Source organism: Salvelinus namaycush, chromosome 20 (genome assembly GCF_016432855.1).
Source record: "Salvelinus namaycush isolate Seneca chromosome 20, SaNama_1.0, whole genome shotgun sequence".
NCBI lineage: Eukaryota > Metazoa > Chordata > Actinopteri > Salmoniformes > Salmonidae > Salvelinus > Salvelinus namaycush.
Window position 1 is genome coordinate 2219401 of NC_052326.1, and position 27801 is coordinate 2247201.

The following is a 27801-nucleotide window of genomic DNA, read 5'->3' on the forward strand; positions in this document are numbered from 1 at the left end:
TTGCGTGGAGTACCCATGTTAGCCTACGTTTCGACCGTCTGAAAAACCTGTTACGAGTCCAGGTGACCTACCCAGGCCAATAATGGTCAAGTTCCTAAGGCTCAATGACAAGATTGCTGTTCAGGAGAGAGCCAAGAACTCGAGAGAAACCAACATCTTCCTCAACGAGGACTTCTCTGAAGCTGTGCGCCAGAGGAAAGAACTTATCCCAGCTATGAAAGCTGCCAGAGAGCGTGGGGGCATTGCTTACATTAGCTACCATAAGCTCATTGTCCACCCTCCCTCCCAAAAGCCTGGGAGGAGTTAGAGAGCCAAGCTTCTGGGTCAGTAGCTTCAGCCCGACATCACATATGCACAGGCACAGATACACCAACTGACACTCACAAGCGCCTGATTGATTGACTGTTAGCTAAACAAGGTTTTATATATACTGAAAATATAAACTCAACATGTAAAGTGTTGGTTTCATGAGCTGAAATTAAAGATCCCAGAAATGTTCCATATGCACAAAAGCGTATTTCTCTCAAATTATGTGCACACGTTAGTTTACATCCCTGTTAGTGAGCATTTATTCTTTGCCAAGGTAATCCATCCACCTGACAGGTGTGGCGTATCAAGAAGATGATTAAACAGCATGCTCATTACACAGGTGCACCTTGTGCTGAGGACAATTAAAGACCTCTCTAAAATGTGCAGTTTTTTTACGTCACAATAACACAGACGTTTTGAGGGAGCGTGCTATTGGCATGCTGACTGCAGGAATGTCCACATGAGCTTTTGCCAGAGAATTGAATGTTCATTTCTCTACCATTAGCCGCCTCCAACGTTGTTTTAGAGAATTTGGCAGTATGTCCAACCGGCCTCACAACCGCAGACCATGTGTATGGCGCCGTGTGGGCGAGAGGTTTGCTGATGGCAATTTGAATGCACAGAGATACCATGACGAGATCCTGAGGCCCACTGTCGTGCCATTAATCCGCCACCATCACCTCAAGTTTCAGCATGATAATGCACGGTCCCATGTCGCAAGGATCTGTACACAATTCCTGGAAACTGAAAATGTCCCTGTTCTTCCATGGCCTGTATACTCACCAGACATGTCACCCATTGTGCATTTTTGGGATGCTCTGAATCAACATGTACAACATCATGTTCCATTTCCCGCCAATATCCAGCAACTTAGCACAGCCATTGAAGAGGAGTGGGACAACATTCCACAGGCCACAATCAACAGCCTGATCAGCTCTATGCGCAGGAGATATGTCGCGCTTCATGAGGCAAATGGTGGTCACCCCAGATACTGAAAGGTGAGAAATCCATATCCTCATTTAAACCAGGGTACTTAGTAGCCTGTAGTTTGTAAATCCAAAAATGTTCCCTTTGGTTTAGCTGTTTAAGATGGTCTCCTTTTCTAATTGAGTTCGGGAACATGTTCAATACCCATAGCTTGTAAGGAGGCAGGGTTGCCATGGTGTAAGGACTTGTAGTGCCTTGCCATGGGGTAGTCTTCATTGCCTACCCATATGGCGTACTTGTGTTCCGCTAAGCGGTCTGGAAGGTGTCTCGTTGTCCATCCAATGTAGAACACCTTGCACTATTGGACATTCCAATCTGTAGGTGACATGAGTGGTTTTGCAGTTAATGAAATGCTTGACTTGATACTCCAAGATGTGTCAACAAAATATTTTTTCTGTGCAATATTTCTGCAATGGTTGCACTGGTTGCATTTAAAAGAGCCCATAGGTTTGTGGTCTAGCCAAGTTTTTTGAGAGTCAACAGGAGATGGATGTGGACTCATTTGTCATTTAGTAGCGTATCACTTTGGATGATTCCACAATTATTTTAAATTATTTGTTCTCTGCTTCAGTGCTGTATTTTGTAACAAAGTACACTCTCTCTGATGCATCAGGAGGCACTCCCCTTGCAACAAGTTATTTATGTCAAGTCGTACGTCCCTTATAACTGCATCTTTTAGGACCTGAGCGCTGTAGCCACGATTCAAGAAGCGATTATCGAATTCAGCAGATTTAACACTAATCTTTTTCCTGATGGCAAATTCTGCGGACTCTTTGGAATTGGAATGTTCTCTTTTAGCCTTTTGGGGTGAAAGCTGTCTGCCCTCAGAATGGTTTTCCCATCTGAAGTTTTCCTAAAGATTGATGTGTGCAAACAACCTTTGTCATTTTTACTGGTCAAAAAAAATGTGTGTTATCCTTGCTGTAACCCATAGTTTGTTTGATGTTAGGGTTAATGCTGTTAAGGTATTGGTGGAAGGAAATAAGTTCATCTTCTGAGCCAGACCAGAACAGGCAAGCATCATCAATATAGCATCCCCACCGTATAATCCGGTCAAAAAAATGGTTTTTAGAAGGATCCAAAATGAAGTCATTTTCCCATTTACCTAAGTACAAACTAGCGTAGGAAGGGCTGTAGCAAGCTCCCATGGCACATCCTTTGACTTGTTTAAAAATACAGTCCTGAAAGACAAAGATGTTATTATTAAGAGTCCATTCAGTCAGTGAGACAATGAATTCTGTGGGAGGCATCTCAGTCTCAGGCCGGGTACTCAAGAAATGGTGCATAGCTGCCAACCCTTGTTCATGTTCAATGGTGGTGTATAGAGACTCCACATCCATGGGGACTAAAAAGGAAGCTGTACCTATATTGTTGAGTTCCTTAATTTTGTTCAACACATCTGTGGAATCTTGAAGATAGGCTGGGAGTGAATGCAGAAAATGCTAAATAAAGTAATCAATGTACTTGGAGATGGGTTCTGTCAGACTTTCATTACCACTAATGACTGGTCTGCCTGGTGGGGTTTCAAGATTCTTGTGGATTTTTGGTAGAAGATAAAAAAGAAGCCATACTCGGACTGCCATGGAAAATAAATTTGAACTCAGTGTCTGAAATGTAGCCATTCTCCTAAGCTTCTGTGAGGATCCCTTTCAATTCAGTTTTTAGGTCCTAAGTAGGGTTCAAGGTAAGAGATTGGTAGAATTCATCATTGTCTAATTGACGGTAGGCTTCTGTCACATGTTTGTCTTTACTCCACACTACTATAGCGCCACCTTGGTCTGCTTTTTTAACCACAATCCATACATTTTTGGACAATGATTCAACTGTATCCCTCTCCGTCTTACAAAGATTATGTTGCGTTTGGTTAGAGTCAATTTTACCCTTAAACAGATTCTCCACATCAAAATTCACCTTCTTGGCAAGTGTATTTAGTGTGTCATTCTGGACAATGGGACAAAAGGTGGACTTGGGCTTAAAAGGTGTTTTTGAGGGCACAGAAACTGCCTGACCTGAAACACTGGTGTCTGTAGTTGTTTTGCTTGTACCAGGCTTTCAGATGTAGAAACAAAATATGTCAATCTTTGTATTGAATTCATTCGTGGAGTATATGGGGGCAAAGGACAGTCCTTTAGACAAGACCCTTACACAATCATCAGAAAGGGGTTCTCCAGAAGTGTTGATCACAACCTTGTTCTGGTCCTGCTCCGTGTGGTTGGATAGTCTTGATTTCTTCCTCCCCCTCCGTGTTGACCTCTTCCGCGTCCTCTCCCTCTCTTGTTGGGGAACCTGTGTGGCTACTCTTCCTGGAGGAGCCGGCCTCTGAGTGTCTGGGATGACCCTCATCGCCACTGCTCATAAAGTTGGAATAAACCGATCTTCTGGGTTGGTTTTCTCCAGGAAAAGACCTTGCCATCTCTGTAGTCTACTGCATCTCTTCTAAATGTCCTTAGCTTGTCTTGCTTCAATGTCAGACTGAATGTGTCTATTTCCTCCTTCAAAATCTCATTACATTGTGCTTTGTTAGAATTGTCACTGTGTTCTGTCATTTTCCTTTTTACTTCTTCAACTTCTGTTTGGACTACATGCCCTTTATAGCTTCCTCTATTAGAAGTAGCATTAGGTCAAAGGAACACATGTTGAGAATAGCCTCCCATTTATCTCTAAATTCAGTCTTACCTTGTGCTCCATTAGCTGGAAACGTCATAATACGGAGGCCTCTGGGGATTAGGCCTTTTCTCCAATAGTCAGACAAGCTCATAGAATTGAGGTCAAGTTTGGTGTCTTTCTCCATAAGGTGTTGCAAGTCTCTGTAAGCCTTGTTCAAGTCCGTTCCAGTATTCTCTGTGGCTGTCATCTCATCTAGCAACGAGGCAGTGGTAATAATATTTTGACCCTCTTCATGGGAATAGGAAGATCTTGTAGCCTCTTGGGTGAAATCCATAGTATGAGTTGTAAAATGTCCCCAAAACACAGAAAAAATTACTGTGGAGCTGCTTCCTCTAAGCACTACCCAAGTGCTGTGATTAACTTGTAGAAAAAGGAGGAAGGGAAGCGCTGCTAAGGTAATAGTAGATTTTGGTAAGCAGTAGGTGCTCTGGTAGAAGGGGTAAATTGGTCATCAAAAGGAAAGGAGGACCAAGGCACACTTCATATAATTAATTCAAATGATTTTATTTGTATGGAATGTTCAATGGAAACAAAGTTTTAAAACTCTGAAGCTGTTCGACAGGGATGCTGGCCCATGTTGACTCCAACGCTTCCCATAGTTGTGTCAAGTTGGCTGGATATCCTTTAGGTGGTGGACTATTCTTGATACACACAGGAAACTGTTGAGCGTGAAAAACCCAGCAGCGTTGCATTTCTTGACACACTCAAACTGGTGTGCCTGGCACAACCTGTTCAAAGGCATTACTTTGTCTTGCCCGTTCACCCTCTGAATGGCACACATACTTAATCCATGTCTCAATTGTCTCAAGGCTTAAAATCCTTCTTTACCCTGTCTCCTCCTCTTCATCTACACTGATTGAAGTGGATTTAACAAGTGACATCAATAAGGGATCATAGCTTTCACCTGAATTCACCTGGTCAGTCTTGTCATGGAAAGAGTTCCTAATGTTTTGTACACTCAGTGTAAGTTCAGAGCCATATTCCTGTAAAGCTTAGAGAGGATCTCTTGTCAAATGTTGTTGAAGTGTTGTGGTTGCAAGTTCACCTGCCTCATCTAAAGCCTCTTCTTTTGGGGTGCTTCTGTAGGCCACAATGCTATAAGCCACCAAGTGTTAACAGTCAGTATTTGGATAATATGTGTGCAATGCTTGATAATGTGTGTGATGTTAACAGAGAGGTCTATTTTCTGGTTGACCTGAATATTGACTGGTTAGCAACTAGCTGTCCTCTCAAGAGGGAGCTTCTAACTGTGACTAATGCCTGCAATATGACCCAGGTTCTCACTCAAACAACTAGAGTGCATACCAATAGTGTTGGATCTGTGACATCCACTTGTATTGATCATATCTTCACTCATGCTGCAGAGCTTTGCTCGAAAGCAATATCAGTTCCCATAACATTGTGGCAATAACAAGGAAAGCCGTTGGGCCTAAAGTAATTTATAAGAGATCATACAAAATGTTTTCTCATGACTCTTTTGTTGAAGATGTAAAAGATGTCTGTTGGTCGGATGTGTATGAGGAAGTGGATGCAGATGCAACACTGGAAGTATGTGTAACATGATTCATGCACCTGTTAATAAAGTAACTGTGAGAGCTGTTAGAACCCTCTGGATTGATGATTAATAGAAAAAATATAATGGTTCAAAGAAATTATGCAAAATAGGTAGCAAACAAGTCAGGCTGCTCAGCTGATTAGTTGACATACTTTAAATTGAGACATTTTGTGACTAAACTATATTACCAAACCAAGATAAATGACATAAAACACAATGGGTAAAAACTTGAGTACTTTAAGTTATATCATGGGCAGAAAAACCAATTAATCTCCATCGTTCATTGAAGTTGATGGGTCATTTATTTATTTTTTTAAACTTTTGATATTGCCAATCATTTCAATTACTATTTCACTAGTAAAGTGGAAAAACGTAAGTGAAATGAAAACATTGAACAGTGAACCATCATATTTTTGTATAAAATATCTAATAATGAAAGAGAAGGAGTGCTGTTTTGAATTTGGTCAACTTAGTGTGGTAGAGCTGGAAAAACTATTGGTATCCATCAATAATGATAAGCCACCAGATATAGACAACCTTGATTGGAAACTATTGAGAATGGTAGCGGACTGTATTGCCATCCCTATTTGCTATATCTTTAACCAAAACCTAAAGGAGTGTGTGTCCATAGGCGTGGGAGGAAGCTAAAGTAATTCCACTGCCTAAAAATAGTAAAGCACCCTTTGCCAGCTCTAACAGACACCCAATCAGTTTGCTGCCTACTCTTTGTAAACTATTGGAAATCATTGGTGTGACCAAATACAATGCTATTTTTCTGAGAACAAGTTAGCTACTGACTTTCAGCATGCATATACAGTAGAGAAGGGCATGCACTTGTACTGCACTGACTCCAATGACAGAGGATTGTTTAAAATACATGGATAATAACATAGATTTCCGTGCAGGATGTGATTTTATTATACATTTTTATTGAAGAAACTGACTTGCTATGGCTTTACATCAACTGCCATGGAGAGTCATGTATCCAATAGAACCCAGAGCGTGTTCTTCAATGGAAGCTTCTCTAACATCAGATATGTACAGTGCGGTGTCCCTCAAGGCAGTGTCCTTAGGCTGTTACTCTTCTATATTTTTACAAATGATTTGCCACTGGTCTTACACAAAGCTAGAATGACTATGTATGCGGATGATTCCACACTACATGTCAGCACCCGAAGCCAGTGAGCTCACTAAAATTCTAAATAAGGATTTACAGTCAGTATCAGAATGGGTGATTAATAATAAACTGGTCTTAAATACATCTAAAACTAAAACCATTTTATTTGGTTCAAAACATTCTCTAAGACCTAAACCTCAACTGGAGTTGTGAACAAATGGTGTGACCATTGAGCAAGTTGAGGAAGCTGAACTCCTAGGTGTAACATTGGATGGTTAATAATCAGTTGTTAAGTATCAGTTGTTGTGAAGAAAATCAACTGTGCTAGTTGTTCAGGCTCTGGTCTTGTCCCATTTTGATTCATGTCCGGTAATATGGTCAAGTGCAGCAAATAAAGACATACCAAAGCTGCAGCTGGCTCAAAACTCAGCAGAAAATAGCTTTCCCTTAACTGCACATACAGAACTAACATCAACAACATGTATGCCTGTCTTTCCTGGTTGAGGGTTGACGAGAGATTAACTGCTTCTCATAGTTTTTATGAGAAGTATTACTGTAATGAAAATTCCAGATTTTCTGCATAATCAAATAACATTCAGCTCAGACACCCACAAGACGTGCAACCAGGGATCCAAAACAAATTCCCGGCAACACACAGTGTTATACAGAGCCATGATCGCATGGAACTCCCTTCTATCTCCAATTACTCAAGAAAACAGAAAAATTACCTTAAAAAATATATTAAACAACATCTCATGGAACGGCGGGGACTGTCAGGTGACACACAAACACACGCACACACAGACACGATCTAACACACACATTTTTGTGGTATTTGGTCTTTTTGAATTGTTTGCATATCATTGTATTTAAAATGTGTATGACTGCTCTTGTCTGTCAGTTTATCAGTACTTTGTTACTTGTCATGTTTTGTGGGATATTTTGTACCCCAGGAAGAATAGCTGCTGCCTCTGCAAAAGCTAATGGGGATAAACAAACAAATATCACAGATTCCCAAGGGGCTACAGAAAGCAATATCACATCGTAAGGATGTGAAAATCAAATGTCCTTTCATACATCTCCCAGGAAGGCAAAGCCGTAGAAATTTGAGACAGTGAAAATGGATGAGAGACAGATTTGTATGGTTACAGTAATTCTAAAGGTTTTGGCAGCCTCATCCTTAGAGAAAAATTGAAATCCATTACACAGTAGAAGCTTCTGTACAGTTAATCACATTTTTCCCACCTCAGACAGTCGTCGTCATTAGGGCTTTTTTTCGTTCCTAATATTGCAGCCCAGTCCCAGAAATAAGTTGGAGGAGAACCAGTGGCGTCCCATTTCCCAGCAAAGTGAAGATGAAGAACTCCAACGCAGTCCTTGAAATTCAAAATTTCCAGCAGGAAGACACAGGGACGTACGAGTGTGTGGCAGAAAATAGCAGAGGCAAAAACGCTGCACGAGGTCGTATCTCCTTCCATGGTAAGTGATCCATTTCAAGTCCAGAGAGACTTATGAGTCAACGTGCTGTTGTAATAGATATCCCCATTTTTTAATGGAGGCTTGGAGTCGGAATACTTGCTGTGGCCTTGGTCGTCTGATAGAAAACCTGTCTGTTTTGGAATGCTCAGTGAGATTAGCATAGTAATTGTGTGAAATGATGGAATATTCATTCAATACTTATATTATTTCAGTGGTCCATGATAACAATACATTTTCAGTCTTGACTCAGTTGTCCTTTTTATCGTCATTATGTCTTTTGAATCCATGTCCCTGACATTTGCATATTCCCTCTTTTCATAGCGAAGCCCCATTGGCTCCAGACAATGATCGACGGGGCCCTGTCCATTGAGGATAATCTATTCTGGGAGTGTAAGGCTAACGGGAAGCCCAAGCCCTCCTACAGCTGGCTGAAGAATGGAGACAACCTAATGGCAGAGGTATGTATGGAGCCCTGGCAACCACCAGCTCTGAGCATGCAGAGCGTTCATCCCCCCCTTCACAACACTGTGATGGATCTGATCTGAGGGACCTGTCCCACAGACACATCACATCAACATCTCCACCATAGTGTGCCGTGGTTCAGGCTCTCTGAACAGCTGATGGGGTTAAAATTCAGTCTGAGTAAGACATCAGCAAAAAAAAATCAGACCTGTCTTAGTGGCTTTTCCAACTGGATGGCCATGGAAAATAAATTGCTTATTAGTGTTCTACTGGTATTGTCAACATTGCTTTTTTTTTTTTTTTCATTGAAGCTGCAGGTCAGCATTTTTTAGCCCCAATCTGAGCATACATACTGCAACAGAGGGCTATAAAAAAATAAGTATTCTCTCTTGCTTTCTTCATCTCTTCATAGTGTACAAGTAATTGCATTTGCGCCTGTGGACATATTAGACTGCTCCAGCAATACGTATACAGATCTGTCTGCTTTCTCATCCACAGGGCCGGATACAAATTGAAAACGGGGCTCTCTCCATAGCAGCATTAAACCTGTCAGACACCGGGATGTATCAGTGTGTGGCTGAAAACAAACATGGCATTATTTATTCCAGCGCTGAGCTAATGGTGTTAGGTAAGATTGCTTTCCTCTCCGCTTTTTATCTGTGTCTATCTTGCTGTGTGTTTGATCATATTCTTAAAGGTACAAGTAGCATCCTGCGATTACCCTTTTCAAAAATCACTCTGCTGCCTCATTTAATGTCACTTCGGCTCCAGAAAAGAAAATATGAATCTGATGGAGTGTTTCATTTTAGTTTCAATCATTTCATTATATTGATTTTGATGCTACAGATACGTTGCATAGTGGCGTCAGAGGGCTTTCTCATGTAGATGATATATCGATTTATTTGGAGAGCTTTGATGAGTTCTATCTGACCTACTGGATGAGAAATCCAATTCTGTCTTGATATTTAATGACACTGGGGGTCTCAGATGATGGCTGACAAAACATGATGATGACAGATGAAGCCAAAAGTTTAGAGAATCCCATACTGTGTAGTGAGGGCTGGGGGGGGCTTCATCGCTGAAGCCCTGGAGCAGTTCCTATGGAGATCATGGCTTTTATGCCAGAGGGTAGGGGAAGGGGGGAGGGAATGAGAGTCAATCTCAGCTCAGCACATTTGATCTGGGAGTTGGTTCAAGTTGGCTTCTTCACGTTTTTTCACCCCCTGCATCTTCTCTAGCATCACCTCCCAGTTTCTCCAAGAATCCACTGAAGGCCCTGCTAAAAGCTCGCTCAGGCAGTGATGTGGCTTTGGAGTGCAAGCCCCAAGCCTCGCCCCGGGCAATTAGCCTGTGGAAGAAAGGCAATGAGATCGTGCAGAGAAACGAGAGGTAGTGTGGAACTCAGCATGAATTCTCACCCATTCACAAAGTGCAGTTATGTGTGATTAGAATATTTTCAGATGTGTGTATGAATAGGAGTACAGGCTAATGAGAAGAGAACAAAGCCCTGTAAAAATGTATATATACAGTAGATAATAAATGTAGTATGCAGCATCTGTGCATATTGAATGCTTAGTATATGCGAAGACTTACATTTCAGTCATTTAGTCTTATTATGTTCAAATGCAAAAATGCACATACAGATAACAATCTCTTGGATGAAAGCCTGGGTGGAAGGATTGGCATTGGGACACCAATCTTCATAGGAAATTGAAAAATGCAAAGTCCATTTTCTAAAATGGCAGTTGGACTTTTCCTCTGTTGGAATAGAAAGAAACATGTAAATGGTGTTGAAATGAAGGTGATGATGCATCCTAGCACTTGGACTGGATTTAGACACGGCACTTCTGTTCTCTACCCAAGCAAAAGCTCTGAATCTCTGTTACTCATCCCCCAGGATTACTCTGCTTCCCAACGGGACACTGAAGATTGCCAATGTAACCAAGAGGGATGCGGGAAGCTACACGTGCATCGCTAAGAATCAGTTTGGAACTGCAAGCACCACTGGAAGGCTGTTTATCACAGGTGAGCTATCATAACATATTCTCCCAATAATCCCTGAGGCATCGCCCCCAAAACTAGGGAACGTCGACGGATTTTTCACCTTGCAGGCTCGGGTATTCAAACCAGCGACTTTTCGGTTACTGGCCTAACGCTCTAACCACTAGGCTACCTGCAGCCCACACTTCAATAAGCTTCAATGAAGCTACAAAACTGTTAGTGTTTAACCTTAACGTGACAACAGTACAACACAACAGATGAACAGGAATGACATTTACTTTTGCAGGTGGGCAAAAAGAACCATCTGAAACCCATGCCCCTACTAAGCCACACCTTCTGTTTTCTGATCTGACCCATATCTCAATTACCCAGCATTATTAACCCAGCATCAACAACCCAACTTTGCACTTTTTAAAGAAAACAACCCAGTGGCCCACTGCCTGCAACCCAGTAGTTGGGTCATCCAAGCAACCCAGTATTTTTTAGAGTGTACTGTCTGATATTTGTATGTACTTCCTTGTGCTGATAATTGTACTAATAATTCCAGCCTAACATCTAATGGAAGTGATCCTTACTATTTTGTCTGTACAACTTAACACAGTCAAAGTTGTTCTTTTCTAATTAAAGCAATTGCAATGGTTCTTAAATAGGCAATAAGTTATTGTACTGCAATTAAGTAAAGGTCATTACTTATGGATGCGGAGACTTAACGTTTTGATGCAGTCATCTGGTACATGTGTTGTAAACGTCTGTCTCCACCTCCCTTGTTTTTCTCATTCGCTTATTTAAAGTTTTACGCCAACAGCTGATCCCTTTAATCTAATGGAATGTCATTATCCTGACCTTTCCCTTACAAGGCTGCCATACTCCACTGCATCCTATTCTCTACAGCCAGCATTGGGAATGCATTCGGCACAATCCTACTTCAAACATTTCCCCCCAAATTGACCATGCAAATACAAAGTGTCAATCAGAAATGTTTTGAAAGTTAAGTGCTAGAACCAAGATACATGTAGCTATGATGATCCTTGTCGTAATGATAGTATGATATAGTTACACTAGAGTTGTTTGAGTGTAATGGTTCCCACCCAGAGAGTATTAAGATGCATACTAAGCTGTCATTGTCTGGACAGAGCCCACCAGAATCACCCAGCGGCCTGCTAACATGGAGATCATTGTTGGCGAAAGTATCGTGCTGCCCTGCCAGATAGCCAGCGATCCAGCCTTGGATGTGTCTTTCTCCTGGGCTTTCAACGGGCAGCTCATAGACTTCCACGGGGATGCCGACCATTTCGACAGAGTAGGAGGGGTGAGTCATCAGGAGCAGTGGACAACTGCTGTGAGGCTATTCTAGGATTGATTGTTTCACAAAGTGTGGCAGACTGCAAAATAATACGCCTCATTTTGGAAACTCTGTATAATCTCTGTATAATAGGTACATCCTGAAAGCCCTACCCTCACACTGTAGGCTACTTTATGAAACGTGTATTTAAGACGAGTACTGTTGGGATCAAATCATAGCAGCAGTTTTAACATTGAAGTGATGCTTCAGTAGGCTGTATTTAACTTCCATTGCTTCAAGTTATGTTTACTCTTTCATTTATCTTTTAACTCCCTGTCTATCAGACAGCCCATAAGAATTGTGATCTTATTTGTAAGACAACATAAAGGTGAAAAGCCACAGTATTTCATAGAGATCCTACTAATCTTTAAGCTGTTTCAATGGTGGAAGAAGCCTGATGAATTAAGTGTTTTTACTTTTCATCCCTTAAACTTCTAATTTCTCCACCTCAAAGGGAGATACTTTTTTTTATCATCTCTCTTTGCGTTAATTTAATTTGCATACCTATTTATGAATCTTGTGCCCTGAAATCATTTGTAGTGAGTTGGCTGGCATTAACCATGGGCAAGCCTTCGCACCAGTACAATGTTCATCTGAATTCCTCATGCCTTCAATTAACGATAAGAGACTGACTACTTTTTGGCGAAAATATGTGTTCCTTTTGATAGACGAGCACTGTCATTTGTTCTGCGCTCGTCTCTGCCAAATTGTTTTAGAGAATCATTTATCACTGTTTTATGGATTCATTATTCACCCAAGGTTCATTGTACGGCTATAGCTGAAAAAAATAAAAAATAATGGATCAAAGTTGGAGTTGATATCAGAGTTGAACCCCTCCCACGTCGTGGTCATGCTAAGTTCACGCCTGCGTGGATAGACAAATGGCAATTACAAATGACATTGACATGTGGACACACAAATAATGAGATACAGTTTTCACATATTCCGTATCCCCATGCCCAGGGAGATTACCAGCTCCTCTCAACAGCGTCTGATGAATTAATTAACATAATTAAACCAGATCTGCCTCATAGCTTCCTGCCTGCCAAGGCATGGAATTTAACCCCTCGCTCTCCAGTCAGGCAGCTGCTGGCTGACATGTCAGAGGCAGACATGGCATGAGCATGTTTAGCCTTTCAGAGGAGAGGAGTGCCATGCCGTCCCTCAGCCACACATAAGTGCCACTCTGCTCCGCTTTGTCTTTGCCTCCGAGAGGTGAGGATCCTCTGGGTGTTCATGCCCAATTGCAACCGAGCATAGCTGAGCCATGGTCACTACCCAGTGAGTTGATGAAATTTGGCATGGCTTGAGTGTGTCTAACCTGGCTAGCCCTCAGGTGAATCCTCTCCAGACAAGCACACTCTATTTTAAAAGGAGTCCTAAAGGATGACATGCTGTGTATGTGTGACAGACCACTCTACTAAGTGAACATTGGCTCTGAAGTTTTAGAATGTGAGTCCCACTCCCCAGATAGAGTGATGGGCACCATTGCTATGTACCTAATAGTTAACTACAGATAAAGATGATCCCATTTCACTCACTTTAAAATATGAAGACATTTAAATTTGATAGCTCTTCCACATTAACTTCTGTAACTCCACTTAAGGCTCCATGGCAGAAGATGAACTGAAGCTATTTCATCACATCTCACTCCTCTTTAGGTTTTCCAATAGTTTATCAGCTTTAGTTTCCCCATGGCGTCAAAGAGCATACTGTTTTATTTAGAACAATATTAACTCTTAGTCTGTAAGTTGTACTAATTTCTCATCCATCCCTGCTTATGTAATTCTTGAATAATTAGGATCATCTTGCCAATTAGCCGTTGTGTGTTTGTTTTGGTGGTCCTGTGTGAGGCTGAGTAGGGGGAGCATGCAGTGCCTGAAGCGTAGCCAACAGGACTGTTTGTTTAGAACACAGCTCACGTTCTTGCTGGTTTCCGTGTGTCACAAGACTCTGTGACCTGAGGGGACCACATGCAGCGCCGTACACAGAGCTTTCTCAATTTTAAAGCTACAGTCACACTTGGAAAGAAAAAGAAGATCACAGCACATGATATTGCTCCGATGTGATACATGTATTTATTAATCAACCTACAGGAGCATCACACATGCAGTTGCGCAAAAATAATTATGAAACCGTTCAGAGTGTATTTCCTTTGGATTTCATGATTTTACATCAGATTTTCTCGTGTGTTATTGTTTTCCCTTGTAGAGCATCTCAGGAGATCTGATGATTCGTAACATCCAGTTGAATCACGGGGGAAAGTATGTCTGTGTTATCAACACCGACGTGGAGAGCTTGTCTGCTTCAGCCATCTTGGTTGTGAAAGGTAAAAGAACCAACTGTTAAGGTTGTAAGCTGTTCAGTTCACTCTGGCTATGAGACTCACATTTGTACAGGGACTTATTTCTCAGAAGTGATTTACATTTTAGCTTCTTCAGAAAAGTTTGAGTGTCGAAATACAATATAGTTCCGGCCGTGAATGTTTGATCATAGAGCTTCCGATGTAAAATCTTGTAAGCACTTTGACAGAATTAAAATTGATTCATGCAATAAATTGGTGCTGAAATTGCAATCTAGATGACATCCTTAATTTTATTAGTCTGGGTATCAGTCTGTTTAGCTTACATTCCAGTCATTGTTCTCCATGTTATGTGCTAAAAACTTGGCACATGCCATGGAGTACAAGGAGTGGAATGTGATCTAAACAGACTGGCAACCAGACTATCATTTTATAGGCCTATATGAATAATATTGGTTAATTAATCTTGCTGCCAAGCTACCTATGGGGCGGCAGGTAGCCTAGCGGTTAAGAGCTTTAGGCCAGTAACCGAAAGGTCGCTAGTGCGAATCCCCGAGCCGACTAGGTGAAAACTCTGCCAATGTGTCCTTGAGCAAGGCACTTAATCCTAATTGCTCCTGTAAATTACTCTGGATAAGAGCATCTGCTGAAAGACTAAAATGTCAAATTGAACCATAAATATATTTATAGTTTGGTGAGAACTCTGCAGACAAATATGATTATCTTACACCAATTTTTTCATGACATGACATGGTATACAAATGTAACGATGTGTGATGTTGGTGTAATGAGAACATTTGTATGACATGTTTTTGAAAGACAATATTTGGCATTGCTAAATTAAAAAATGGCACATAATGTGACTCTGGTACATTTGTGACAGGCGCTTCCACAGCAGTAGTTGATATCTGTTAGGCACAGTGTATCATATCTTATCATTGTAACTTATCTCTAGTGATTTACATTGGCATGCATTGCATGCCCATAACACCCTGTAATAGCTGTCCCGGTGTTTTGGAAAGCCATTGTTAGTTACAGAGAATTGCTTTAATTGGCTCATTTACACATTGACAAAAAAAAACATAGAAGCGTCTGAATAATGAAACAGTGGAGCAAACAACAACATCTTTGGAGCATATATGTGACCCACCACTTGGATTTAGCACAACATTTTTATGGTGTTTTTTACATTGGATAAAAGACACTCAGCGCTAGAACATTTTATATCATAAACTGCAGTTAAGGAACAATGTGAAAGGAATTCTGCTTTGAAAGTGGATAAACTTGTAACCACACTTTTGAGAAAATGGCCCTTGAATTTTTTTATACACCTAATGGAGAGCTCTTCTTTGTGTACACCCATTCAACATCGTTCACACCCTCTTAAATCCTACTCCCACCCATCTCTTTAAGGATTCACATGTGAGGGCATGTGCTAAACAGAGTGAGTAGTGGAGTAAACAACCAAAGTTTTCAATACTAAAAGTAGTAAAAGTAGTAGCCTACAATAAGTAAGAACACCAGGTAAAAATACACTTTATCTAGTCCTTGGCCTATATCCTAATCTGACTTTGGTGCAGGTCATGTTGTTCTTCACTTTACCATCTCTGGAAAACACACACTATATAAAATAAAATCTAAGTTTATTTGTCACATGCACAGGATACAGAAGGTGTAAACGGTAGAGTGAAATGGTTACTTGCATAGTAGCAATAGCAAAAGCAGAAAGTGTCCAGATAAAAATATTGTATAAATATTTTATAATTATTGGATGATGATTACCCAGACACACTTGTATAAATTAATTGTCATGTGAAGGAAATGCTATAACCACCCTCCAGCCACATCTAGCTAAGTGGATGGGTCACTATTGTCTAGACATGTACACATGTTCATGAAATACAATAGATGGCCGCAATCACCCCGACACACCTGGCTGACTTGATGGGTCATGTAATCATCTGGTGAAGTGTAGTCTTTCATTTAGACATGTAGCTAGATAGCTAGCCAGCTAAACAATGAGCCAACATAATCCCAACTCATACTACTACCAATACAAACATTGTCAAAGCTGTAGTATGAATCTGCAAGTAGCTAAAGCTATCCAACCAGGTTCAATGTTAGTTAGCTAACATTAGGCAGTAACTAGCAATGCAAATGGATTTCTGATTCAAATAATATTACTACACAGATCATACACGTAACATTAGCTAGCTACCAAGCCAGCATGCTAACGTTGGCTAGCTAGCTAACAGTAGGCTTTAACTTGCAATGAAAATGACTTTCTGACAAAATTAGAAACCTATATCTGAAAATGTAGCTAGACTCTTACCAGTATACATGGATGAACGCTTCACGGCAGACTGGAACTTTAACTCCGTTTTGTTTGTAGCTACATCTTTTTTGGCCAGCGTTGTCAAGTCACTCCGGTTCACACTGACCATGGCGTGTGCAGAAAGTAGTCCATCACAACTTTTTCCAACTGATCTGTTGATAGCGCCTGGTAAATCCATGTTGCATCAATGTTGTTGAGAAATGTAGCAAAACTTTTGTAATTCTCAATGGCTAACATAATATCTTTAAAAAACATTGTGATAGAAAGGACTATCAACATATAGTGAGCAGCTCACGTTATAGACAGAGGCATGCTACATGGCTGACCAATCCAAACTCATCTCCCGGCATGTCCAGCCCTTCCATTATCTCAGCCAATCATGGCTAGCGGGACAGTTCCTGACTTTTTCCTTGGCTAAACCAACTAGGCTCGTAATTTAACAATTGTATTCATATTTACAGATGGAATACAAGTTTGTTATTGAGGCACATTAAAGTTCACATGCAACAGAAGGCATTTCTGCCAAAAAACACACTTTGATAAAAAATATACACTTCCATTCAAAAGTTTGGGGTCACAGAGAAATGTCCTTGTTCTTGAAATATATATATTTTTTTGTCCATTAAAATAACATCAAATTGATCATAAATACAGTGTAGACATTGTTAATGCTGTAAATAGACTGACGAGTTTCAGAAGAAAGTTCTTTGTTTCTGGCCATTTTGAGCCTGTAATCGAATCCACAAATGCTGATGCTGTCACGGCCGATGCTGGAAGAAGCGGACCAAGGTGCAGCGTGGTGAGCGTACATTACTTATATTTTGGAATGACGCCAACAAAACAATAAACCATACAATACCGACCGTGAAGCTTAAGGGCTCTAGTGCCACAAACAAAGACAACTACCCACAACGAAAAAAGGGAAAAAGGGCTACCTAAGTATGGTTCCCAATCAGAGACAACGATAGACAGCTGTCCCTGATTGAGAACCATACCCGGCCAAAACATAGAAACACAAAATCATAGAAAACAAAACATAGAATGCCCACCCCAAATCACACCCTGACCAAACCAAATAGAGACATAAAAAGGCTCTCTAAGGTCAGGGTGTGACAGATGCTCCAAATACTCAACTAGTCTAAAGAAGGCCCGTTGTATTGCTTCTTTAAACAGGACAACAGTTTTCAGCTGTGCTAACATAATTGCAAAAGGGTTTTCATATGATCAATTAACCTTTCAAAATGATAAACTTGGATTAGCTAACACAACGTGCCGTTGGAACACAGGAGTGATGGTTGCTGATAGTGGGCCTCTGTACGCCTATGTAGATATTCCATTAAAAATCAGCCGTTTCCAATTACAATAGATAGTCATTTACAACATTGACAATGTCTACACTGTATTTCTGATCAATTTGATGTTATTATAATGGACAATTTTTTAAATTTTCTTTAAAAACAAGGACATTTCTAAGTGACCCCAAACTTTTGAACGGTAGTGTATGTTCAAATGCCTCTTATGTGAAGTAGTGACGTGCGACAAATGCGTAGCTTCCTGAAGTGGGTCACATATTTGCTGTACTTCTCAATCTTGCTGCATCTCTATCTCACTCACTGTCTCTCTCTAACTCACTGTCTCTGTCTCACTCACTGTATCTCTGTCTCACTCACTGTATCTCTGACTCACTCACTGTCTCTGTCTCACTCACTGTATCTCTGTCTCACTCACTGTCTCTCTCTAACTCACTGTCTCTGTCTCACTCACTGTATCTCTGTCTCACTCACTGTCTCTCTCTAACTCACTGTCTCTGTCTCACTCACTGTATCTCTGTCTCACTCACTGTCTCTGTCTCACTCACTGTCTCTGTCTCACTCACTGTATCTCTGTCTCACTCACTGTCTCTCTCTAACTCACTGTCTCTGTCTCACTCACTGTATCTCTGTCTCACTCACCGTCTCTGTCTCACTCACTGTGTCTCTGTCTCACTCACTGTCTCTCTCTAACTCACTGTCTCTGTCTCACTCACTGTATCTCTCTCAATCTCTAACTCTTTCTCTCGCTCTTTCTCTCTTCACAAATTTACCCCTCCCATGTCCCTGTTCGGTGTTAGTGATCCTGTGTTCATAATCACTTCTCAGCCTCACATATCACAGGGTCTGAATTAAAGGCCCCTGTGAAGCTGGACCAAGGACACAGCCCTTAATTAGATGGAGTGTGACGGCCTTTATATGTAACAGGGTCAGCAGTAAAGGCAAGAGCATAATGAGTTGTGAATGGGAGGGGTGGTGGTGGTGTTGTGAGCCTGGTGTGGAGGCTCACTTTGCTAATTGTCTGATTGAGTCAGGTCCCCCCGGGCCCCCGGACACTGTAGCGGTGGAGGAGATCACAGATAGCACGGCCCAGCTCTCCTGGAAACCTGGTAGGGACAACGGCAGCCCTATCACCGGCTACATCATCCAGGCCAGGACACCCTTCACTGTGGGCTGGCAAGCTGTGGACACAGGTAGCTAATACACCTAGCATACAGTACAGAACATAGCACACCTTAGCCATGCTTATGTAGATGGTAATGTTGAACGCTCTCCTTTCCACTTCCAGTTCCTGAGGAGATCAATGGCAACACGTTGACAGCCACTGTAGTGGGTCTGAATGCCTGGGTGGAGTATGAGTTCCGGGTGGTGGCCCGCAACAGTGTGGGCATGGGAGAGCCTAGTCCAGCCTCAGCCAAGACCAGGACAGAGGATGCCAGTGAGTGTCACTCCTCTACTCTCTCTAAAATACATATGTAGACACACGCACACAAAGTGATATACACAGAACCCTGACATCTGACTTTAAATGCTGGTTGAACCAGTTGCTAATGTGACAGATTAAATGTGATGGACCATTTACTTTGGGTAAATACACATCAGGATGCACATGAGTGATCCGCAAATCTTTTGTGCAGAGCCATGCACAAAACAGTTGTCAAGTAAAATGGCATTTTCTGACTATTAAACTTAACAGCTAAATCAAAAACGAAGTTGTTTATTCATTGTGAGATTGCTATTCGAGTAGGAGGATATACTCCAAAACATGTTGGGTCGCTCGTATCAAGGGAGAAGTTGTGGTGTGTAAAATAAAAAATATTGTGGATGCATTTTAAAACTGTCGTGGGGCTAGACTTATAGACTTGCAGTTCAGCTATGTTAACTGCCTTCTAATTGCTTTCCTTTGGGCTTTGCCTTACAGTGCCTGACACAGCTCCCACTGATGCTGGAGGTGGAGGCGGCACAAAATCTGAATTAGTGATAACTTGGGAGGTAAGTCATCTGTCAGGTTTTACTGCTCTCTCCATAGCCTGGTAATGGTTTTGCTTAATTGTGCAGAATTGAATGGAGCAATTTTATGACCTGCACTAGAGCCAGCCCCTCCCTTCTGGGGTCTGGCCTCGGAGGCCCCCAACGTGATTCAACTCAGGGAAAGAGATTGTTTCTTTGAAGCCCACTTCATCCACAATGATGTACCAATGCAGGGAGAAAAGGATCTGTGGGTTGTGGTGTAGGGGGGAAAACGCTGCATCTAATCATTGCAGCTCGTGTTGAAGCCCTCTTTGGCGGGTGCTTGAGGACAAAGGCAGGGGTGTCAGTGTCTTTGTCTGTATGCGTTTTAATATCACTATAGTTTTGTGTTTCGCTCCCAGCCCGTGCCTGAGGAACTGCAGAATGGAGAGGGCTTCGGTTACATCATCGCCTTCCGGCCGCTGGGTGCTGTCACTTGGACGCGAGCGGTCATCTCCACGCCTGGGGTCGCCCGATACATCTTCCGCAACGACACCATCCCGGCCTTCTCACCGTTCGATGTGAAGGTTGGGGCGTACAACAACCGCGGGGAGGGGCCTTTCAGTTCCATAGCCACAGTGTTTTCAGCAGAGGAAGGTAAAGGCAATGGCAGCCAGTGGAACCACGCTCAAACAGCTCCTAATCTTTTTTATTCTGGAGGCACGACCTTGAATAGTAATGATGAAATAAGTTGGTTCAGACACTTTTCCCCCTCTCAAGCTGGGAGTTTCAACTTGATATTAGTTATTGTTATTGCAGAGGTAGATTACAGGAAATCCTAGCTGACACTTACTACACTGGGCTGTCAGTGAGGTACTGTGTTAATTGAATTTGCCGTGAAGATAGTCTTCCCTTATGTCAGTCACAGATCCCATTATAAACCAAGCCCAAGCAATATAGCTCTCTCCAGTGAAACTACAGGTCTATTCTCTGCCTGCTTCTGCTTCATATTAGTGTGTTTGATGGTGTTGAGTGAGTAGTGCTCACCAGCTCTCTATTTCTGCAGTCCCCAGTGAGGCTCCTAAGAGGGTTTGGGGCAGGAGTGTGTCTGCAGCTCAAATTGAAGTGATCTGGGAAGCCCTCCCTGCCACCCCTGAAAGAGTGCTGGGTTATGAGGTAGGATTCTCTCAATTTGCTCAATAAATAACCATACTTGCATTCTAAATAGTAAAACGGTTTATAGTATGTGAAATTTCAAGTATTCTTTAAATGCCAGGTTATACTCATTTCGGATTTTCATCGAGTAGAATTTGCTGAACACTTTTGAGGAAGAGAATCACCTTTCCAGACTCACGTGTGTTTGACAACAACTGATAATCAGCTGATAATGAGATAAGATGACGCGCTATACCAAATGATAAAATGGCGTAAATCAATGCAATTGCGCATTAGATGAAGTATTCTCAGGATGGGCGAGCCTAGTAGGTTGATATTTGTTGCTTACTGCATCTGTTTTGACTAAACAGTATGTTCTAAATAGTATGTGGTATGAATAGTACACATTATGTAGTTTTAGTAAGTTGTAGGCAAGACAGATTTCGGACACGGCCAGACACATTCTGATGCCATTTCTAATGTTTATATGTAAATCAGTAGCTTTATTTAAACTATTTTAAGACGATTCTTGAAATATTCCCTGGAGTGCTGTGTTCTGGAACATTTCACTGAATAAGATATCATGAGAGCTTCTGTAACGTTGACAACATCTTGTAAATAGTATTATGTTCACTCCTGTACCTGTACCTATAGGTAACTACAAAAATAATGGAAACACTTGAGTAAATTAGGGATACAACGAATATTGACAGCAGGTGATCCACACAGGTGTGGTTCATAAGTTAATTTAGAAATTAACATCACATCATGCATAAGGTCAAAAATGCTGGGCAGGCCATGGCTATGACTCATGACAATGCCCCATACACAGGCCACGGGTAGTCACTGAATGGTTTTATGAGCATGAAAACGATGTAAACCATAGGGCATGGCCATCTCAGTCACCAGATGTCAACCAAATTGAACACTTATGGGAGATTCTGGAGCGGCGCCTAAGACAGCGTTTTCCACCATCAACAAAACACCAAATTATGGAATTTCTGGTGTCACACTGCTCCAATAAAGTTCCAGACACTTGTAGAATCTATGCCAAGGTGCATTGAAGTTGTTCTGGCTCGTGGTGGTCCAACATACTATTATGCCACTTTATGTTGGTGTTTCCTTTATTTTGGTAATTACCTGTACATATATATCACATTGGTTAATGGTCAAAAATGGTGCTTATATTTGTCTTGTTTCACAAATGTACATGTGTGTAGCCTGTACAGTGTTTGGTGAAATGGAAATGTTAATTTTCATGTATATCCCACCCCCTGAGACACCCTCAGAGAGTGGGTGTTGCTTAAGGGTTTATCATAGTCCAAAACACACAGCAGTGTTCTAGAATATTGGACCGTTGGCTTTCATACTTTTCGACTACTCAAGCAATTTTTCCAACTAGTGTCAACACATTCAAATGAATAGAGGATGAGTACCAAAGCCGCGTTGGTTGGGAATTGTGGGGAGGTGCCCGTTCAGCTGTGCGTCTCGCTCGGATAGTGCTCTCAGAGCCGCCTAGCTATGTCACATTGGGACACCAGACTATCGCGTCTCAGCTTCCTGCGGACTATGATTTACGCTTTAGACACTGCTGCTCTGAAGACCACCCACCAGAGGCTTCTGAAACCTGATGAGGATAGCTATCATCCATCCATTTAAGAACACATTTTCCCCCAGTGCTCTTTCAATCCCTCTCACCCCTGCCCCTCGGCACAAAACCCATGGTTGTCATGGCAATGGCTATATTGTGTAGATACAATAGTGTTATCATATCACCAAAAAGGATTTGAGAGAGAGGGGCTTTTACCGAGGAAAGCTGTTGTTATGCATCTTAAACCTTAGGCATTGGGTACAGTGGAGGTCATAGGATTCTGATAGATATCATATGAAGATGCATTAGTGTTGTTTGTTTTAGTAGCCAAACAGGCAGGATAGGTCTAAACTGATTTGCACAATAATAGGCCCATCATCTACAGTATGGAGCTAGTTTTTTAACTCCAGAACAGTATGTTGTTTTGGGGTGAAAAATAGTATCTAATAGATTCATTTAGTTTCATAGCAATACCAGGAATATAGGAGTAGACATCACTTTTTCTCTCTAATTATGTATTGACTTAACTCTGTCACTTAATACCAGAGACTAGAATATTGTATATGACCCTAAACTAGCATTGGATTATTTCATTTGCTTAATCAAAAATCTCTTCACCTGCGTCGTTAATTGAAAGTTAATACCCTCAAGGGAAGTAATTAAGCACTGTGTGCCTCGTGTTAAAGAGAATACAGTATTCATCCATGCTGTTGCTGGATGTGTTCATTTCTAAGTTCAGAAACTCTGTTTTAATCATTGAAAGTACAAATTCGTGAGGGGAATATATTTTCTTTTACTAAAAAGAGGAGATCTAAAACATGTTATTGACAGAATATCCCTGTACTTTGTCACACAAGCACTTAGTCATATTCTACTTTTAGGGTTACTATTGGTGCCTTTGTAGAATGACCATAGGGTAGAGAGGATGGTGTATCAGCAATTGAGGACCTAGATATTGAAAAATGTATTATTCAGTGGGAAGCCAGTCCCCTACTGCACACTAAATGGCATTACAGATTAGATGAGGAGGAGTGAGTTCTAATAATGTGATGAAATGAATCACTTGTGTGAGTTAATAAAAGTCCCCTTGGCTAGGATAGAATTTTTCCTGTCTGATGTCTCAACCTGTTGTTTTCTTTCCATTGGTAAACAGGTGGTGTATTGGGAAGATGACACCAAGCCTGACACAGTAGGCAAAGTGAGAATCTCTGCTAACTACTCAGCAGTCAACGTGACTGGACTGAAAGCCAAAACACAGTATTACTTGGCTTTGTGTACCTTTAACACTGCTGGGACAGGGCCACAGTCTACACCCATAAACGCCACCACCAAGAAGCCACGTGAGTGAATCTCGTCAGTGGTTTTGTGTCTATTGTACATTCAACTTCAAAATGTAAGCAGAACAGAAACTATTTTTATTTTTTCAAGCATACACATATTACTGTATATGAGCATCTCTCTTTTCTTCTCTCTTTCTTCATCACTACCCTCTCTCAGCACCTGGCCAGCCTCCTCTGAACGTAGAGTGGACCATGATTGGCTCTCTACTCACTCTGCGCTGGGATCCTGTCATAGCCATGGAGACGGAGGCAGAGGTCATCGGATATCTTGTACGTCTCATGTCACTGTAACTCTATTATTTTGTCAAATACAACACAACCATCTCAAACACAATCTTTCAATTAGTGCTGCTTTGTGTGGGTTGTTTGATTTGAAAAAAGGACGAAGCAGAGAGTAGGAGGTTGGTGGGGGGTGTAATGAAGGAAGTGCATTCAATACCATCGCCTCTGGTCAACTCAGCCATATTGATAATTAGTGGCTCGTATTGGTAGGGTTGTCCACAGGGACAGAACATCCATAGTTTCAATCAGCCAGCCGCACTGTACTGTCACAAAGCATCAGGATTCATCTTATCATCCAATCAGCAAAATCTAGTTACTCTCCTTGTTTGAATTCCCCCACTCCCACTCCTCATTTTAGCCAATCTTTCATTTTGAGGTTGTGTGTTTTGCAAAGTTACTGTGTGTTGCTACATTTTTGTATTTTGGGGTTTTGCATTGCTGTTTCTAGGTGCTGTTGAGAAGACACCGGGATAATGAGGTAAACAGCATCATAACAAACAAAACCAGGATGGAGCTGACGCTGTCTTCTAACGACAACTACCTGATCCAGATCAAGGCCCTGAGTGAGGGCGGTGAAGGTGTGGGCAGCGAACCCATCCACATCCACAAATTAAGTACGCTTGCCATCTCCTCTCTCTCCTCTTCCTGTGTCCATTGATCAAGTTTTGGCGATGATTCAATGAGCCAAACAGAACATTTATTTTGGCCTCGTTGCACCCCTCTTCGACCATGTGTAATATACTTTTTTTGGGGTGCAAGAAAAGCAACCTTTTTAAAAATGCATGTACGGTGCAATCCATCTCTGCCATTGGGTTATTATTCCTTGTTGACTGCACAGCTCGGTTGCGTCTACAATAGTAGAATGCCCCCCCCCCCCCCCTGTGCAAAATTGAAACAGGGTTCAGTTTTCTCTAAAGAGATCTGCTCTAATGAGATATAAGCCTTATCATGTCTGTATACTTTAATGGCCTATCCTGTAGAAAGTCATTAATAATGGAGATATGGAAGCACTATATAATTCACAGTTACTCTTTGATTTATGACGACTTGTCAGCCAATTTTGCAGATAGAGACAGAAAATGCCCCGCTTTTTGCTTTTTTTTTTTTAAAGTGGAATTTTAAGTTCTTGAAGAGCTTCTCTCTAACTGGTGGTTTGTGGTTTCAGGCATGGGCGCACAGGGCTCGGGAGCGTCTCGGCTTAGTCTGCTGTCGCCGTCTCATCTCTCTGCAGTCCTCGTCAGTGCTCTCGTCCTCCTCAGCTCCTCCTGGTGATGTCTAGTCACAGCCCTCCTACCGACCCTCCTCTCTCTCCCTCTCCTCTAGGAGGCTGCTCCTGCATTCACCCTCAGTCGGAAGGGGCAACGGGTGAAAACCCTCTGTGACAGTGCTGGACAGAACAGGAATTTTAAAAGGGCCATGCATTGAGGATTTCAATAACGGGCCGATAGAAAACGTAAATTTGTGTGCATTATATTTTACAGTATTTCCTCTCATGTCATAAGTGCCGTCATGCTGTAAAAACATTTTGGAAGTGTTATTTTGTTTTTGCCAATGGAATATACTTCAATTTGGGAGTAGTGATGTCTACATTCTATATGTTTGATACTGATCCTTGAAGAATACTAATGCCTTAAATCCATGTAGATACCAAAGTAGTTGACGGAAAAAAAGGTTTCATTGTCTTTATTTCATTCATTTATTGGTCTTTCAGAGGTAATCTGAGGTTTTAAAAAATGATTTTACCAGGTGGAGGTACAGTATGTTCACATACATTTGCAATTGTAGGGTTAGCTGCTCAATGGAGAGATGTGTTTTGGTTTATATGGGTCAGATGGCCTTTGATATAGTAGCTAACTGTAGATGGCATTTTGGATTATTATTATAAGAAGTTGAAGAAGTAGAACTTCAAAAGGTAAAAAAATATAATAACTAAGGTATGCAGCTGACAACATGCCCAGACTTATTGTAAATTGGCCACTATAGCAGATAAAACCAGTTTTACTTGGTGAACCGAATCATAAAATATTCTATCAAGTGATTTTTGTAACTGCAGCTAGAACCTTACCTTGTATGTTTTGTGTTTTGAGCTTTGTTAACTCATCAGGACCAGGGCTGGATACCAGATCGATTACTTATGCGTCTAGCCCACTCATCTCTGCATAGTGAAATAGTATTAAGCATCTTACAGAGCTGTTGGCTATTGAGCTTTAGACCCCCTCTCTACAACAAGCTGATGGGACTTGGCATTTTGGTCTGTATCTCAAGCTCCTTTAAATAATTGATGCAAATCACAATGAATTCTGTGAAATGTTAAGGTTTCAGAAGGAATAGAATCATGTGGTGTTGCCACTTGTAATATTCTGCATTCAAATGACCTCTAAATGCTAAATAAGTCTATCATTTATGACCTTACCCATTATCCAGAATTCAGATCGCCGGTCTGCAAAATATATATAAATGTTTGAGTACAGGACATATGAGTGCCTTCACTGCACATGCATATCTTTCATATTACAAATTGAGGGACATACCCATTCTTTCTGGATCAGTTTTTTGGAAATGAATTATCAGACGGATAGAAACTAAGTAACTGAGTGGGGTGAATGTGAAACCCCATTAATGGAAATGGGTTGATGATTCCAATTTTAATTATATACTGGAACACCTGATATATAACAATGGGTTGAAAACTTTATAGAAGTCGAGATGGATCCGACTGTATGTAGTGTGGAAGTTTGGTCTACGTTCATGGTCTGGTGAGAGCCTGTGAATAATACATCTATGATTGGATCTGCAGCACAATTTAGCAGCTATTAAAGCCTCTAAATAAATGATGTAACGTTAAAGGAGCTTTGACTGGAAAGAGAGGAAAAAGGTTGGCTGCTGTCATAATGTCCCTCTCTGCGCACAATGAAGTACATCCTGAGCTGCTAGACTAGACACAGTAACTGCTACAGTACTCTATCAAAGTACTTCGATTAGCCTGATGTTGAGTGAGAAACTGGTTCCTGTTCATGTTGTTGTCTGATGGGTCCTCCATCATAAGTCATCATTCTGGGGCCACTGGTGTAAGTTTGGACTTGTAGTAAACACTCGACTACTGCTATAAAGAACCGTGCCTTCACTGAACTTGGGACTGATTAGGGCTGGCTGAGCTATGATTACATTGTTGTGAGACTGTCCCCGTCGTCTGCGTTTGCACTCATTTCCCAAAGTCGAATGAAAGCACAAGGAACTGATCCAAGGTGACTGTGTGACTGTGTCCCTGCTCAGCCACCAGAACAGGTGTGCAGTCCCTAGAGGCCCGTAAAGCCCAAACAGCGGACACAATCAGCCTATCTGCTCCTTCAGTGGTTTCATAAAGGCCTGTGCTCTTTGATTAGACTGCTGCAGCCCAGTCAATAGGATATTGATTTTCCTGTCCCGTTATTGCAGCTGTCACAATTCAGATGCTTGATTGACTGATGCCGGGGCTTCCTGTTGAGCATGTTTTTGTTGGGTACAGTTGGAGATGTTGGAGATGTCCTTCCCCACTCAAAGTTCAAATCATAAGAACACAATGTAATATACACTACATGTTTTTGTTGGGTACAGTTGGAGATGTTGGAGATGTCCTT

At 41.5% G+C, this 27801-nt stretch overlaps 1 protein-coding gene across 1 annotated transcript in view; it reads left to right on the plus strand.

The window, feature by feature from the left end:
• The window catches only part of LOC120065638 (contactin-3-like), a 49508-nt gene extending 23912 nt beyond the window's left edge, over positions 1–25596 (plus strand). The window contains exons 7-22 of the mRNA XM_039016700.1: positions 7930–8114; positions 8436–8572; positions 9075–9204; positions 9815–9965; positions 10474–10601; positions 11711–11886; positions 14131–14248; positions 18901–19059; positions 19155–19304; positions 19788–19858; positions 20239–20473; positions 20883–20992; positions 23716–23902; positions 24060–24172; positions 24633–24798; positions 25350–25596. Of these exons, the coding sequence (XP_038872628.1) occupies positions 7930–8114; positions 8436–8572; positions 9075–9204; positions 9815–9965; positions 10474–10601; positions 11711–11886; positions 14131–14248; positions 18901–19059; positions 19155–19304; positions 19788–19858; positions 20239–20473; positions 20883–20992; positions 23716–23902; positions 24060–24172; positions 24633–24798; positions 25350–25456 (2323 nt within the window). The 3' untranslated portion in view covers positions 25457–25596. The remainder of the gene's footprint in view (positions 1–7929; positions 8115–8435; positions 8573–9074; positions 9205–9814; positions 9966–10473; positions 10602–11710; positions 11887–14130; positions 14249–18900; positions 19060–19154; positions 19305–19787; positions 19859–20238; positions 20474–20882; positions 20993–23715; positions 23903–24059; positions 24173–24632; positions 24799–25349) is intronic.
• Positions 25597–27801: the final 2205 nt, after the last annotated feature.